Below are 17,734 nucleotides of genomic sequence, written 5' to 3'. Positions count from 1 at the left end.
GAGCCACTAATGGCTTTGAAGCTTGGGAGTAAAGCCTGGAATGGACAGCTGAGGCAGAACTAAGCCAGTAAAATGATCTGATGGAAAGCTGCACTTGTCACCCTTAGCCTCAGAGAAAAGGAGTTTCACAAGTTTAGTGAGAAGGTGTCAAAACAGATGGATTGATGTGGCTGGGCAGTTATCTCCCTGGTGTGGGAAGGCAGGATTAGCTTGCTCCCTTCCCCACAGTGCAGATACTCTTTTTAAAATGTCTTAATATTATTTGAAAGGTATCATTCTGGCTTTCTCTGTTCTTACAGTGTGGATGTAGGACAGCTAAAAAACAACCAAAAAAAGCCCTTACTAATTTTGGGTCATCGTTCACTTATAGGTGTACTGTACAGAAAAAGTGTTAAATGGGTCTATCAATGAAACTTCAAACTGCTGTTACAGCTGACCTTGAGATAGTCTGTTGCTATTAATACTGGGGAAGAGGTTGTAGTTGGAAGAAAACCAGAGCATTATGATGAAAAAGGTGACTGATCTTCTGGCAGGGACGAAAACAAGTGGCCTCTTATTTAACAAAAACACTGAAAGATGAATCTGGAACAGCTTTCAGGCATTACATGCAAATTACTTGTCTACTGCGTGCCTTGAAGAGTGGGGGAAGAGGGAGAGCAGTAGTCATACCAACATACTGTTTGAAATCCTGTGCCTCTCAGAATGTTGATTAAAATGTTACTGCATTGAGGTCTCTTACACTCCTAATATGGTAGCAGTAAATACGCTTCCCTTAACTAATGCTTTGTAAGGAGTCTGTAACAGAGGAACGGTCTGTGACAGATTTGTTTCTTGTGGTGGACACAGCCTTTTATCCCATTAGTCTTTGCATCGAGAACTTTAATACACATTGAGGAGCTCTCTAAATTTGCTTTAGCTTATTGTTAACTCCCTCAAAGTCAGCTAAGTGTATTTTTTAATTAATAAAAGTTTGTGTTGTCTGTTTTTGTCACATCTGCATTATGCTCTACAAGTGATCTTTTTAAGACCAGTTTTAAGAGAGGAAATGATCCATGTAATAGTCTTCAGCTGTGCTAGGCTGCTATTGTGATCTAAATTTATTTTTTAATGGGGGACTTGAGTGTGTAACAACTTCAAAGGGTATCTGCACTGTGAAGCTGGCATATGGGAAGTCAGAAACATAAGTATCTGATACTTCTTACAGAGACACTTGCGATGAAAGGACTGACCTTGAACTGCTTAGGGAAGAAGGAGGAAGCATATGAATTTGTTCGTAAAGGACTTCGTAACGATGTGAAGAGTCATGTCTGTATCCTTTGTAGTACAAAACCTGATTGTTTTGCTATGCCACACTGTTGATGGAAATCTAAGATGCTGAGATTGTCACAAAGACTCCTGATGCACAAAATGCTAAGTTTCCCCTTGTCAGTGAATCAAGTGGAGTTCTGTATTTTTTCCTTACTGTAAAAGCTGGAGTCTAATTGAGGTTACAGATAAGCAAGCAAGGAAAAGTTGAAATCGTACATGAATTCCATTGTTAGAATGAAACACTTCTATGAGTAAGAATTCCTACTGTAATTGTGGTAGCATGCTTTAAATAAATCTGTGACTAACTCTTACAGTCTTGTGGAGTTTGGATAATGTAGTTTGTGTAACAGTGCTCAGGGGGTTCTGATTGTGACTTAAGCAGTAACATGTCATTTAAAAACAAGTTTGGAAGCATTTAATATTTTACAGTGTGTTAGTAAAGTCTGGCTGCAGTAATCCTTCTTCACTTGTAAGGGTATTACTGATCTTCAAGGAAGATGTCAAGTTGTTTGGCCTGTAACACAAGCGCACTGCAGATACTTTGTGAAAATTGTAAATGTATCTTCCTTAACCTGTATTAGGTTGGCATGTCTATGGTCTTCTGCAGCGTTCTGATAAGAAATATGATGAAGCCATCAAGTGTTACCGGAATGCACTCAAACTAGATAAAGATAACCTACAGATCTTGAGAGATCTCTCTCTATTGCAGATTCAGATGAGGGATTTAGAAGGATATAGAGTAAGTATTATCTTTGAATTCCCACTCATTGCTGCTCACTTTCGCTCGTTCTATTCCTCTGTGAAGCCTTTTATTGGTAGTATTTCTATTGCTACTCTTTATCTGTTTCAAAAATATTTTAAACTATTGTTTAGGAAACCAGGAAAAGATATTGCAGTAAAGCTCTATATAAGGTTGAGAGCAGAACTAGAAATATTTCTCTGTGCAGTTGGATTCACTAGTCACTTTGTAAAAATAGTTCTTAACTAATTATTTACTAAAACAGTAAGAAAAAGGTACAGTACTTAAATTAGCAAGTATTTACCAAGCAATTGTGAACCCTACAAACTGTGTTTTGGGTGCAAATGCTGAAGGTGTTTTTGGTAAGAAATACACTATCACATTTCTTGTTAGTATGTGAGTAACTTGTCCCATGATGACTGATTCTGGAATCCCAGTGATGATTATTATAAAGAAAACCTTAAAATTTATCCAAAGTTAATGAGTAGTTTCAAAATGGCTGAACTGATTTGTCTGTTTCATATGAAGTAGAGGACTGGACTGTGGGCTTTGCATTAGTTGGTCTCCTTACTAAGGATGTTAATTCCCTTGAATTTGCTAATGCAAAGGGAAAATAGAATCGCTGATCCGAGGATATGATTTGACTCGGGAAGAAGTTCTGAGAAGTGTTGCAGTAGTTTGTGGGGACTTTGTGTCTATGAGAATGAATGCCACTCTTTCAGTGGCAGTGAGCTCCTGCTTTCTGGTGGAAAGGGCTTTTTGAGATTTCAAAGCTCTATCTTTGGAAATAATTTGGGCCCTTAGGAGGTGCTCTTGAAATTACACCTTCTGTGTCTCCACAAATTGATTTTATGCTTTGTTCCATGACTTGTGTATTTAGAATGTAACCTCCAAATTTATGAAACAGAAATGTGTAGCTTTTTGCCATGCTATTAGAATTTCAAAGGTTGCCTAGGGCTTTCAAAAGTTCTTTTAAAATACTAGCTGTCTTGGTGTTAAATCATGATACGTGTGTACTGGTTAAAAATTCTTCTTTTAAAATAGCTTTTCTTTTACTGAAGGAGACAAGATACCAGCTGCTTCAATTGCGCCCCACACAACGCGCTTCCTGGATTGGATATGCCATTGCATACCACTTACTAAAAGATTATGATATGGCCTTAAAATTACTTGAAGAGTTTAGGAAAACCCAGCAGGTAAGATTTTCTGGTCTGGCAAGAGAACACTTTTTTTATAAGGGATAGAATCTGAGGAATTAGTTCTTTGGAAATAGAAATAATTTATGAATTGGGAATAAATTTGTTATTTGTGGAGATTTCTGCTTTGAGAAATAAACTGTTAGAGTTGAATTTATAAGAGTAGTCTCACGTGAAGTAACTTAATGTTTGTGAGACTTGTAGCTAGAGAAAACCTGTGATGATCCTGCCCCTTTACAGTAGATGAAACTACAGAAAATACTTCTAGTATTTTGGATGTGGTCATTTGCCGTTTCTCCTGCCACCCAGTCTGCCATTTCTCATGCCATTGCATCTCTACAAATAATGAAATAAATATTGTCAATGGTTTGTATCTCTATCTAGTACACTTAAAATCAATGCTTGGTTTCAGAGTAACAAGAATGCGTAGATGGAGATTCTTTGGTCAGATGTGGTGTTGATGAGACCAGAGTAAATCAAATGGTATACAATCCTAAAATCACTGAGTGTAACCTTTTTTTGAGAGAGGCTATTCCCTTGTTCTGTTAGTGATAATGCAGAGCTACAAAGTCTAAATTAGCAGAACAGAGTGGATGCATTGATTATTCTGCAATGTGGAAAGAAAAAGAAACATGTTTATAGATCCATTCAGCTGGGGAGGCATCTGGGAAGTACTGTGTAAAAATACTAAGATATTACCTGATGTCTAAACTGTGTTTTTAAAACAAAAATCTCACATCCTTTCTGAGTTGCTATATATGAGATTAAGTGTAAGAAAGGAAATAAATGGCTAGGAGAGACCAGTGTTTGTCTTGTTCACATATCATGGTCAAAAAAAGGATGTTGCAAGCTGGGTATATCTGCTTGATATTTCAAAAGAGCTGTGACTTCAGCATTGAGTAAAAACTGAAAAGAATAAGTTTCAATCAAAATTGGGTCATCTTCTGTGAGTTTTTGGCAACCAAAAAGTTGTCATTCTCAAATGAGTCAGCAGTGCCCAGTGTGAGTTTGGTGTCAAAATGACTGACTTAGAAAGAAAGAATATATAGTAGATGGAAACTCAGAAAATGTTGCATAAGAAACTGAGGCTCTTCAAGGACTAAGAGAGCTTAGTAGTCGTATTGGCCCCTTGGAAGTGATGCTGTTAGTGCTGTTGTCTTTTCTAAAAGGTTGTGTGCAAATATGGTTGTTTGAGGGCTGTCGTGATACACTGTGCAGTCTAGTGACTAAGCCAGATTTAAGTACTGTAGATGAGTGCATTGTATTGGTTGAGTCTGCTGTGCAAGTTACCACCATCTCAAATCTCACCCTAAAACAAAGACGATCCTAAGATGAGCGCAAACACTGATGCCATTTTCTGATAAAGCTGGAGCTATTTGGGAAATTTGTGTAAATAGGAAGATGGCTTGTACTTGTACAATGAGCTGGTTTAACTGTTGATTAGCATTGTGTCAGTCAGAGGTAAGTGGTGGAAAAGCTGCTTAAGCATTGAAGGACAGGAATATGCTATGAATGTTGGACAACATAGTTTTGTAGGAAATTAGTCCCATCAAACCTGTCCTCTTTTCCTGAGATTGTTAGAGACAGTTAAGTGGTATATTTTCTTTTCTTCTCCAAAACACTAAAAATACATATGAACACATCAGTTCCGTTTCTCTTGAAAATAGTCTTGTGTTTCGTTGTGCCAGCTCCCTGATGAATGCAGGCCCGGGTGGAACCCCAAACACTGAAAGAGAGAATCAATGTGTTGGGTCCAGAACAGTCAGGAGAGCCCAGGCGAACTCACAGCTCAGTTTTGCCGTACGTTGGCTCTTCCACAGTATTCCCAAACCATACTGCTTTTGCGGTGTCTGGATTTTTCAGTCCTGCAGTTAAAATAATTAAGTTCAGGACATTGCACGGATCTTTGAGGAGATACACATCTTGCTTACTTTCCTTTCCAAATCTCCCTGCTTGGCCTGTAATTTGTGTGCACTCGGCTTGATAGGTGAACTTCTGTGATGGACTTTACAGACTATTGCATGTGACTGCAATAGAAGAGTGTTAGTTTAAAAGGAGGGTTAAAAGATGGGTATCCAAATGACTCGTGAGCAGCACTCTTTAACAAATGGATCTTTTTGAGGAGTTTTATGGTAATCTGTATTAGGCCTGATACTGTCTACCATTCACGTTAATGAATAGACAAAGAAATGTAACACGTTGCATAAAACACTGTTGTCATAATAATTGAGAAATAATGGTAATGTAGGATGATGATATTTATTTACTTGAATTTCTCAGGCAACTCTGTCCTTTCAAATATGAATGCAAACAGCCAAGACTAAGCAGTAAAACTAAGAAAGAAATCAAGGAACTGTCATTTTAGTGATTGTAGATGAATATCTCTGAAGATGCAGTATTACCAAAAAATGCAGCTGATCTAGCTACAAGTTGTTGCCAAAACCAGCAATCTGAGTTTTTCGTCTGTGCTCACACCACTTCCTTGTGCAGCACTGGCTGACTTGTGGAGGGTTGGTTCAGGAAGACTAAGTGCCAGAAAGATAATTACTCTTGGGAAGGATTGATTGGCTGAACTGAATAACTGTGAGGTGAGAGGGGAGAGAGGAAGGGGAATAATAGAGGGAAGTGAGCTGCCTTTGTTGATCCAGGCTGCAGTTAGTCTGACTCAGTTCACTGTAAAACTATCCCTCAGGGCAAGCTTATGGGTGAAAAGTAAAGTACACTCTTAGTTCAGACAAGCAGGGATTTTTATCCATAAATTACTCATTACTGAGAGAACAAGACTTACTGATGAGCCTATTGTCAAAAAAAGAACAATATGGCAAGATAGATGACTACAGAGAAAGCTGTCTCAAGGGCAGAGTCCCTTTGTTTACTGTAGACAGAAAAAAAACCCTAGGTGATGTTAGTAAAAACCGTATGCTGGGTTTGGGACGAGTAATAGCTAAGAAGCTTGCTTAGCAGGGAAAATGAAGGAATAGTGTCAGGAAGCTGATCAACAAATTAAAGTGATAAATTGCTTTTTATCCTTGACAGTTTTATTCTAGTGGCTAAGTTATCGCTGGAAATCGTGTATTTTCTCTTAGTGTGTTAAGATCAATGTTGCCTGTCATCTGAAAGCTGTAAATTGGCCAGATGCACACAATATTTCAGTCAAAAACAGGTTATGAGGTTAAAGGTAGACATCACTGCAGGAAATGTAACAGCTTGTGCTGTCCCAGCTTAAGTCAAAATTATGTAAGAGTCAGTTCAGAATTAAAATTTTGGGAACCAAGGTGTAAAACAACTATGCAATTTGTTTTACTGTTGTATGTCCCATTTTTTCTTTCTTCTTTTCCAGAACAACTTTTTATTCTTAATTTTTTTTTATTTTATTCCTAATTTTTGCATCAGGCCCACAAATACAGATATGGACAGAAAACCTCTGGAGTTTTGGGGGTCTGCTCTTAGGTATGTTTTGGCTGCATCTTGTCACATTCTTTCAGTGACAGTTGTTAGGGGACCTGTGGTTGAAAAGCTGTTCCTTCTTTGGTCCAGGAGGAGAGGAAAAAAATTATTCTGGAGCAGCAGAATTGAGTTCAGGGGAAAGTTGGACATCTCCTGTGGAAGAATCACAACTTTTCTGGGGGGGGGGAGGAGTAAAGATGTATTGAGCAGCAATGACAATGGTGTGGACATTGTCTTTATAGAGTATCTTATTCTTTATAAACAATCTGATTATTCAGATTAACTACTGGGGTTGTTAACAGCTTGCCTTCTGATGAATTACAGATTTAAGTCTTCGTTAAATTGATGAGATGTCAAAGTATCTTTGAAAACGGACTTTCCTTACAATTACTTTTAAAAATAACTTTTTAAATGGAGTGATAGTAAGTGCGATATCTTTCTGGTAGATTTACTCTATGTGTAAGAATAATTTAATTGTTTTGTTGGGTGTTTGGGGTTTTTTTGGTTGTTGTGGGTTTTTTTGGTGGTTTTGGGGTTTTTTTTTGTTTTGTTTTGGGGTTTTTTCAGGATGTTTGTTTTTTTTTTGTTTTCTAGGGGTTTTTTGGTGATTTTTTTTTGGGTTTTTTTTTGTTTGTTTGTTTGGGTTTTTTGTGGTTTTTTTTTGTTTGTTTGTTTTGTTATCCTGTTGAGCCAGAACAGCCACAAGGAGGTCAACTGATATCTGTTTGTTTATTGTGTATATATTTTTTTATGGGTTTTTGGGTAATCTGTGTTTCAAAGGCCTAAAAACGATTCATGATGTGCCAAAAAAGCTGTGCTACTTGTGGAATTTAGATAGGTGTATTGTATTGGAGGAAAGGATATTTTTAGGAGGAGGTGAAGGAGAAAGAACTGAATTGGTGCTCTGTAGTTTGGTTCCGTGATATTGCAGTAAGGATAAACAGGAAGACATGCTTAGTGCTCAACCCCTGTTCCATGAGTCCATTCTGTGAAGTAAAAAATGCTTTCCTGGTAACAATGTTTTTATTAGTGATTTCTAGTGAGTGATATAGACTAAAAATTGAGCGAAGGTGGAAGTGGAGCTGTAGATGAGAGAGCTACTTTGATTTTTTTTGGTTATTTTTTTTTTGTTTGTTTTTTTTTTTGTGATTTTTTTTGTTATTTGTTTGTTTGTTTTGTAATCCTGTTGAGCCAGAACAGCCACAAGGAGGTCAACTGATATCTGTTTGTTTATTGTGTATATATTTTTTTATGGGTTTTTGGGTAATCTGTGTTTCAAAGGCCTAAAAACGATTCATGATGTGCCAAAAAAGCTGTGCTACTTGTGGAATTTAGATAGGTGTATTGTATTGGAGGAAAGGATATTTTTAGGAGGAGGTGAAGGAGAAAGAACTGAATTGGTGCTCTGTAGTTTGGTTCCGTGATATTGCAGTAAGGATAAACAGGAAGACATGCTTAGTGCTCAACCCCTGTTCCATGAGTCCATTCTGTGAAGTAAAAAATGCTTTCCTGGTAACAATGTTTTTATTAGTGATTTCTAGTGAGTGATATAGACCAAAAATTGAGCGAAGGTGGAAATGGAAGTGGAGCTGTAGATGAGAGAGCTACTTTGAGAAGTGTATAGAATTTCATGTTACCTGTGGACTAGTTTGTGTATGGTATAGTCTTGTTCCATCAGTGATCATTTGCTATACTGTATTAGCTGCTAAAAAATGTACTTGAATGGTATTATTTTCATAGTTCATTGTCAGATACACACATCTTTACAGTATTTTATTTAGTTATACTGTTTTTCAGACCACTTATATATAAAAGGAAACATTTCTAAAAATGCCCAGCAATACTGTAAAAGTTGGCTCTCAAAATCTAAAGAGAATGTAGTCACAAATGCTAAATCCTATGGAATCAGTTTGTGCTTCAGAAAGGGCTGGAAGTCATGGTTTAGGACAGTATTCTTAATAAGAAAGTTCCTTTCAGCCAGTATAATGTTTTGGTTGTTTCTGTTCTTTTTTTCTTACTAAATAATTTGTGTCTTTAAAGACCAAGGCAAAGCCTTTTTTAGGGAACAGAAAATTATAGTAAACTGTTTAGTGACCGATGTGACTTTGAAGTGTTGATTGCTCGGGAAGAAACAAAGTATGTAGTGTCACAGGAAAAGATATCATTAACATTTATGAAATTCAACTGCTTTTCATCTTTTATTTTGTAAAAAATCAGATTTGTTGGAACAGTACATTTAATACGATTTTATTGATCTGCTGGGCTTTTTCTGGAGATTGCGTTTGCTCTCTAACTTTCTTGCAGTTGGAGAAGTGTTTTGTATATTAGAGAAGAGCATTTAGTATGAAAAGAATTACTATAACTCTGGCAAGACTTTTCATTGCCCAAATCCGCTTTAGGCAGTTATCTCTGAAAGGAATAATTTTCAATGTCGCCCTGCTTCCTTGGCTGTTGTAGCACTGCAAGGTGGATGAGCCACTACTTGTACTGTAGCCTCTAGAAAGTCCTAGGTTTGCAACTGCAGGCAGACCTAAAAATAATTATCTGTTGCTTGAAAAATTCTGTATGCTTGTGCGCTGTATTTTCTGGGGGATTGAAGTTTAGTAGAGAACACTTGGTTAGAAAGAAATGGTGTAAGTTTTCTATCTGAAAAATTCCAGTTGTCAAGCTATGGATGGGTCATTCCTCTTGGAAATAGTTTGATCCAGAACTCTGGTATACTGAAAACGATGCTGTTAGACCCCAGCCATCTGCTGTAGAACTTATGTCAAAATTGTGGTGCAGTGCATAAGTCCTTCAGAAAGAAAATGTATGAAGATCTTTGCTTTTTACTCTTACAATTCAGTTTTTAATTAGCTTGCCACAGTGATAGAAAAAGGAGAACTAAAGGATTTCTTCTAAAATGTTAACTACAATGGATATCCTTAAATGAATCTGATTTGATTGTGAGTATTGGAAGTTGTACATTTTGAATGTCCAGGTGGTGTGTATAAACAGACCTGATTATGTTCCCTAGCTTAATTCTTGTATTCTGTAATACAGCATGCATTTGAGGTACAGGTAAATGTTAACTGATACATTGTTTTCTTCCCCCCAGGTTCCTCCTAATAAAATAGATTATGAATATAGTGAACTGATTTTGTATCAGAATCAAGTGATGAGAGAGGCAGATCTTTTTCAGGAGTCTTTGGAACATATAGAGACATATGAAAAGCAAATATGTGATAAATTAATAGTAGAAGAAATCAAAGGTAAGTCATAAGTATTCTTCCCTTACCCAGTTTTGTTAGAAATTTTTGCTAATAGCTTTCAGATACGATAAAGCAGTGAAAGGAAGAAAATACAGCATGTAAAGTCTTCAATTTATTTGTAACAATTACTATAGAAAAACTGGTACTAACAGATTTACAATTTTGTGCACAAGTAAATAACTTTTCCTGCCAAAGTTGGTAGTGGATGCAGGTAGTCTCTCTGGGTTTGACATGGGAATAGAAGAAATCTCAGAGATTATGTTGGTACACTACAGTAGCTTTCCATAAATCGGAACTATTACAATCCAGGTTTAATCTTACGAAAAAGAATTTCATAAAGAATACTTGTTCGAAGTACAAACAAATTTTTCTTGTTTTATGCTGGAAGTATCAAGTTCTTGTTTCCTTTTCAAGCTTCCTAATGCACTTACTTATTGAAGTGAATACTGAAGTTCACCTTTTTGGTTAAAAATAACTCTCAGTTGTTTTGTGGATTTGAAGTGCTAATACTGAGTTCTGAATATGTGTGAGTAATGGCATGTGTTCTTCAGCTACTCCTTGCTTGTACAGCTGCCCACTCACTTCACCCAGCCTCACTCGTCAAATCAGGAGAGAATAGGAAGAGCAAAAGGAAGAGAACTATTGCATTGAGATGAAGATAGCTTGAGTGATGGAAAGGGGAAGGAAGGAAAATCAAACCCAGCTCGTCAATTTACGCTCTCTGTACACTTCCCACAGACTGATGCTCAGCTAGTCTCCCGGCAGCGGCTACCTACCCCAACACTCCTCCTTAATTTTTATTGCTTAGTATGAAACTAAATAGCACAAAATACCTCTTTGGCCAGCTTGGATCAGCTGGCCAGGTTGTGTCCACTCCTGCGTTATTGTCCACCCTGGTCTAGTTGCTGAGTGGCAGAGTGGGAATAAAATGACAAAGCCTTAATGGTCTACAAGTACTGCTTAGCAGTGGTGGAAATGTTGGTGTATTTATCTACATTTAGTCACAAATCCCAAAACACAGCCTGGCATGAGCTGCTGTGAAGAAAATTAATTCCCTTCAAGCTAGACCTGGTAGAACGATTTACTTAGCAGCAAACCAGTGTGATTTAACAAAACTGATTAGTTGATGAGAAAAATGTGCTTAAGTAAACAGCTTGATAAAAACTGGTCTAGTTGTATGATGAAGTCCTGGAAGGGGGAGTTGCTTTTATTTGACATTGCCAATAGCTATTTTAAATACTCAGATACAGACATTCAGATAGTCTTTATTTTCACAGCTGATGGGTGTTCTGAGCTCTGTATGTGGTAGCTTCAAGTAGGATTCATAACACACAGCATGTGCCTTTGGGAAAATAGGACCTCTTTTTAATAATCTGTGTATGCTTAAGAACAATTTTATATATCTAGGATGTATATTTTATATATCTAGAATCTATGTTTTTGTATTAGATATCTTTATTATATCTTTACTCACATGTGTTTTCTGATGTAATTCATAGTTCTGTACTGTGTTGTTTCTAGGAGAGATGTTACTGAAGTTAGGAAGACTGAAAGAAGCTGGTGAAGTATACAAAGAGTTAATTGAGCGTAATGCAGAAAACTGGTATTATTATGAAGGCTTGGAAAAGGCCCTACAACCCAGTAAGTTAAGCTACACAGATACAGTGAAAATATGTATGATACAGGATACACTGTTTGATATGGTACTGCTTTAGATTAGAAAGTTCTACTTGGCAGAAAACGATGTTCCTTCTGATATTGACTATTACGTAGTATGTTAGTTCATTTTTAAAATGTTCACTGAAAAACTTGTATGCTGAAATATGAAAATACCAATACCAAGTATTTATCGTGGCATTTACTAAGGGTGGCATTTACTAAGATGCTTATATGAGGAACATGCCCTTTCCACACGTGAACTTGGAAACCACATGGCTAATAATTCCTGTCTAGTAGTTGATTATCAGACTGCTATCATGTGCCACAATTTTATGTAATTAGAATTTTAAAACGTGTTTAGGTTTGTATTGCCTCCTTCTAGGGGCACGTAGGAAGTACCCAAATATCTATTTAAGATGGCCTTTTAAGATAGACCATCTGAAAAAAATGCCTTTTTTCCTATTTTTTTAAGTTGGCACTTTAGAAGGTAAAGGTGATAAATGTGTTAAAGCCTTTGTTGCTTCAGTGCCGGCTCACATTTCTACTATTGTGTTTTTCCAGAAAAAATAGATCATTTTTCAAAACTACAATATTGCAACTATTTATGCTATATTAAGTGTTTTGCAGGGATAACTTTCCAGAGTGTTTATATTTATACAGGAATGGTTTCTTTGCATTTATTTTTTCACTAATTACTGAAAATTTATTGGAATTATTCTGATGACATCATAAATCATAAGCTCACAGTTATATTATTTGTAGATGTTATAGCTGCATTACATTTCTCAACCAACTTTCTTCTAGAAAGTTTTACCATTAGGTCTCATGAGGTCTGAGAATACAGCTAGTGATTGGGTAATGAAATTTATTTAATTTGCTACATATATTCAGAGTGTAGTGTTCCTCTTTGAGTGGTTTTCCCAGTGAATCCATAGAGTTGAATCACACAGTTACTGTCTCAGAAACTGAGCTACCCAGGAACTCAGTTATTCTCTCTGATACAACAAATATGTTGATGAATGCATGTAGTTTTTAACAAAGAACCAGTCCCGTAGTTTTTGACATATTAAAATCCTGTGTAGACTAAAACTATACTAATTCTATAAAACTAATAATGCTACTTTATTTTTTAGGTGGTCTTAGGACTATTTCCTCCCCCATGGTAAGTTCTGGAGCTCCAACTTGTGACTTCAATTAGGGCTTTTATATGCTTTAGTTCCAGACCAAACAATATTTTATTATTACTTTTATAACTCTACATCTGTTGGAGACACTGGGTAATAGATTCCCCCCCCTTCCCCAACATCTGAGCTCAGTGACAAGATAAACTGTTTTTCTTATGAAAGGAAAACAGATACATTTAATACATGTGTATTGTAGCCTTGATCTGTACATTCAGTTTTAAATTATTTGATGAATATTTAAGCAAAATCGATTTTATTTACATTAAAAAATGGCATTTTAAAGCAAAAGATTAGTGTTATTTAAGTTCTAACCACATTGGAGCTCCAAAGCGTATTATGGGGGAAAGGGGAGGAGTGGGCAGAAAATCTTCAAGTAGCTTAATTTTTGTTAAACATTAAGGTATAAAGAGTTTTGGTGCTCAGTACTTACTTGGTAGTATTGTACCCTGGTTGTGCTGTCACCAGAGGACCTATAATACAGGTGTACTTGTATAGTGTGCTCTCTGTATACTTATGGTTTAGAAATGCAGCATGTTTCTCTGAATGCTTTGAGTGTGTCTGAAATGAATGCATAGTGAAAAAGGGTTAATTGAAGCTATGAATGTAATACAATGTCTGAATGGGTCTGAACGATCATGCAACTGAAAGAAACCAAACTCAAGCTCTGTGTGATTGAATGTGCAAAGTAATGCTCCTGTTTACAGTTTATCCTTAGAGTGGCTAATGCTGGTAGTTGTGTATTGTATATACAGTGTGTTCTCAGTACAGTTTTTGTTTATGATTAACTGGAAAAAGTAACATGAAATGTTTAAATTGTTCCAAATCCACATAAGGAGTTGAGCTCAATTAATTCTCGACACTTAAATTCTCAAAATTTAAAGACATTTAGAAGAATAGGTTTTTATGTCTCTTACTTATATCTATTGTATTTGCTAATAATAGGCACTTTAGAAGAGAGGCTTCAGATTTATGAAGAAGTTAGTAAAAGACATCCCAGAGCAGTTTCACCTAGAAGATTACCTTTAAACTTTGTTTCAGGTAACAAGTTGCATATCTGTTCTATAATAGTTTTTTCCCCTATTTTTTCTGCAGTTTTCATCAGGCTGTTTAATGTGTATTTAATACCTACTTGTGCATTTAATACTACTTGAACAATGTAGACAAATCAAATGTATGCATTTCTCTTGGGTTAGACATAATTCTTTTATGTTTTAGGACTTGATAGAAAAGTTTCATACACTCAAATATGATATGAGCTATGTAATATTTGTGATGATACAACTACAGTACAGAATAATATGTAGATTGTAGGAATTTCTGTACATAATTTTTCTGCTTCATTCAAGTCAAGAATCATGAGTAAAAATGTAGGGTATAGTACACTTGAATTCAATGTGTGAGTGTATATATGTATGCATACTCCCTCCTGTATCTTTAATAGGAATACTTCTACTATTAAAATGTACGCCTACTTTCTTGTAGAGCAATTAGAACTTAATTTGACAACAAAAACTACCTTTGTGCTGCTAATGTGATAAGGAAGAAAAATATCTGCAGTGTTACGTAGCCCAAATTATTTCATTTTATAGCTAAGTTCTTTGTGACTTTACGCTTTCAAAATTTTTTGTTTTGAAGTATGGTGCACAAATATCCTCAGTTTTGGAAGGAAAATGTGTGCATCCTTGTTAAAATAGAAAGCTGGGCTCTTCTAAAATGGAAGGAAGGAAATTAAATGAAATGGTAAATACCATAAAAATGTATAATTAGTGTGTAGCTGTCTAGCTGCTGAAATTACAGTAGAAGACTTTGGGAAAGTACATAAGCTAGATATCAAATATCAATAAATTTGAGATCAGTTGCAAATTCCCAACATACCTCCTCATGCTTTTAACTTTTTAAGGTTAGTTTAGCTCATTTGCTGAGCGCCACATTTTTTGCTACCTTTTAATGTTCCAGAGCATCTAGTCCACTCCCCTGCTGTTGCTCATGTGTCTGAATGTGCATACACATTTCCTGTGTAAAATAAAAAGATTTCAACTGCTTCATAAAAAGTTGCCACTTGTGCCTTTTATCATCCTGCATACTTCAGTTTATTTGTAGATACAGGGGCAAATTTTACGGCTTTTCAGCTAATTTTGAAAAGGAGGGTTTTGGGTAATTGTTTGTTTTGGTTTTTTTTAATATATAATAAGATTGTTATGTAACACAGAAAATAAGGAAATAACCTGCAAAATGCTTTCCTCTATCTTTATTAATAGTGTTTTGCTGTTGACTTCATTTCACTGTGTTTTGCTCTAGGTGGCCTTACACCTGACAGTGTAGTTTCACAGCTTATGTTCATTTAAGTAGAAATATGTGTAGTAACAAGAATTAGTTGCACATGCTGGAACAATAGGATAAATGAAAGCAAAATCCATTATTAGATTGGTCGAGAAAAATCTCTTGGCTACTTTCTGTAGCATTTTATAACAAATAAGAATTTTTCAAAATTAAAATTTGTTTCTGCTAACTTATTTATTAAGCCTGTCAGGCATGAATGTGTAAGACTGTTTTTGATCCTGTAGAGATTAGTCTGTTTACTAAATTATTTGCTATATTTACAAGTACAGGAGACAAGAATTTCTTTTGGCTGGAATTTGATAGTGAGAATGTGAAGGTGTACAAAGGAACATCTTTGCAGAAAAATGTTGGCATGTTTCAAGAGGATAGAATTTCTGATTAAATGCAGTTACTGTTCCAGTGTGGTCACTGAGCAGTTACAGCTGTCACTATTTGATTCAAAATTAAATTGCTTTTAAAAATTAAAATGCTCTAAAATCCAGGCTTATGCTAAAAGGACAAGTTCTTGTCCAGACTCTGCTGTGAATCCTAACCTTGTATTTGAAACAAATCAGCTCCTTGATTGAGCTGGAAACCACCTTTATGGAGGAAGGCTGTTACCATCAATTTCACTGATCAAGTGCGTGTGCACACATTTTTAGATTTGTTTATGCTCTTGTGGTAAGGTGTGTGCCTCAGACTAAATTGTAACTCTGCTTCTTGTCATAGGTGGGTACCCAGCTGTGTGCCTTTTTTTTTTTTTTTTTTTTTTTTTAATTTGTTTTAAACCTGTTGTTTTCTAATGGACACTTGAATCTTGCTTTCTGAAATTCTAAATTATGGTTCTTCCAGCAAGATAATAAATTAGAAGAGTTCAACAGGAGAAACTGAGTTGCATTTTTTCTTTAAATAGGGGAGTTTCTGTACTGTGAGACAACACATTTTAATTAATCCTTCTGTAATAAAGCATGTGCTTACAGTCCAGTTATGGATCCCCATCCACAGGTAGTAGGAGTTTCTATATACAGCAGTTTGGTTTAGTACAGCAAGGTGAGAACATGAATTACTTTCATTAGTCTCAGTATTTATTAGCAACACTGCTGATAACAGTAAGTGTAGGACAATTGAGAACTGATAGAAGTAAATGAAAATGCTATATACAAAGCAGTAGTGTCTGCATTTTCTGAATATCTAAAAAAAAGCTGTTATTAAAATTGTTGATGTGTTCTTATTAAAGTTAAGTTTATTTCAACAGTTTTGTCAGTTTTGTGGGTGAATCTTAGTATTACATGAAGTGTGGTACTTCCTTGTTGAGAAAGTTAGGGAAGTCCACAACAGAGGAGGCACTGAAGTGTGGAAAAAGTTCATCCCTATGCAAAGCAAACACAGTCAATAAAAATAATAGAAAAAAGCACAGCCAAACAACAACAACTACCCACTCCCTCCAGCCGTAATCAATCACTTTTATCATAGGAATAAACAAAGAAAACCAGCTGTTTTTCTGGCTGCCTGTCTTCTGTTCAAAGTACTGCTTTTTTTTTTTTTTAACAGCATTTATCAGAAGGCTAGCACTGTAATTTTTAACTGAAAATATAATTGGATCAGATTTTTAGCTTTCTTGAGTATATTTTGATATAGGTGATTCTGATATGGAGCTTATGTTTCTGAAACAGTAAGTCTTGTTTCTAATTCCAGAAACAATCCTATCACAAGTCATGTCCTACTAATAAAAATAGGACTAGAAGAGTGGCAAAGGATTCATGTCATCCATCCTTCTTCCTCAAATCAGGATACTTTATATCTGCACTACTCCTAATACATATTTGTCTAATTTACTCATAAAAACCTGTGATGATGGAGCTTTTGCAAGTTTTCCATTGTTATTCTTAATATTATAGGGTGTTTTCAGTGTTTGTTTAAATAGCTTTTGCTACATCCTCTGTAGTCAGCACTTCTTATTTTCTCTTTCTAATACACTGCAGGTTTGAGGACTGTTACCATGTCTGTCAGCAGACTCCTAAACACTAGCAACTTAAGCATTTTACCCTGTTCGGTTTGGTGTTTTTTTTTTTTTTTTTTTTTTAAAGTGGAGCATATTTGTGTCTTATTTAATAACAGGAAAAACTAAAGCCCTCAATTGCAGTTTCTCAGTTCCTCTGTTATCCAGAGTTGCACAGCAGTTAGTGCATATATTTATATAACACTTGCAATCACTGACATATAACCAAACACACTTTTGTTCCTAGGTGAAAAATTTAGAGAACTAACGGATAAGTTCCTGAGGGTTAACTTCAGTAAAGGCTGTCCACCCTTGTTTACCACTTTGAAATCTTTATATTACAATCCAGAAAAGGTAAAATTTAGTATTTATTTGGTTTTAATGAAGTCTTCTGTATTGAATTGTTAATAGACTATCTAAGAGTTTTTGTAGCTTTCCCTGTAAACTACCAATTAGAGTTTTTGAACATTTTTTCCCTAATGTGCTATTTTTATCATCTGTGAATGATCACTTGATGTCCAAATGCTTGAAGTCAGATTTGTGCAGAGTGCACTGAGGTTCTTGAAAATGCAAAGATGATCATTAATTTTGTGTGCTTTGAGTGCAAGTGTTGCAGAATTCTTTCAACTTAT

At 35.7% G+C, this 17,734-nt stretch overlaps 1 protein-coding gene across 3 annotated transcripts in view; it reads left to right on the top strand.

Annotated features, from left to right (window-relative positions):
- The window catches only part of NAA16 (N-alpha-acetyltransferase 16, NatA auxiliary subunit), a 64,070-nt gene that overhangs the window by 13,474 nt on the left and 32,862 nt on the right, over positions 1–17,734 (top strand). For 2 of the 3 annotated variants that reach the window (XR_005955094.1, XM_041467095.1), the window contains exons 3-9: positions 1,205–1,309; positions 1,890–2,047; positions 3,109–3,243; positions 9,788–9,941; positions 11,463–11,582; positions 13,727–13,822; positions 17,350–17,456. Coding sequence is in view for 2 of the 3 variants with exons in the window: in XM_041467095.1 (XP_041323029.1) it covers positions 1,205–1,309; positions 1,890–2,047; positions 3,109–3,243; positions 9,788–9,941; positions 11,463–11,582; positions 13,727–13,822; positions 17,350–17,456 (875 nt within the window). In the remaining variant the exon portion in view is untranslated. Of the gene's footprint in view, positions 1–1,204; positions 1,310–1,889; positions 2,048–3,091; positions 3,244–9,787; positions 9,942–11,462; positions 11,583–13,726; positions 13,823–17,349; positions 17,457–17,734 lie in introns of those variants that run through there. The other variant, XM_041467096.1, reaches the window with a different exon arrangement.

This window comes from Pyrgilauda ruficollis, unplaced genomic scaffold (genome assembly GCF_017590135.1).
Source record: "Pyrgilauda ruficollis isolate IOZ18807 unplaced genomic scaffold, ASM1759013v1 scaffold20, whole genome shotgun sequence".
NCBI classification, from domain to species: Eukaryota; Metazoa; Chordata; class Aves; order Passeriformes; family Passeridae; genus Pyrgilauda; species Pyrgilauda ruficollis.
Note: the sequence above shows the minus strand (reverse complement) of the source record. Positions and strands in the feature narration are given on the sequence as shown.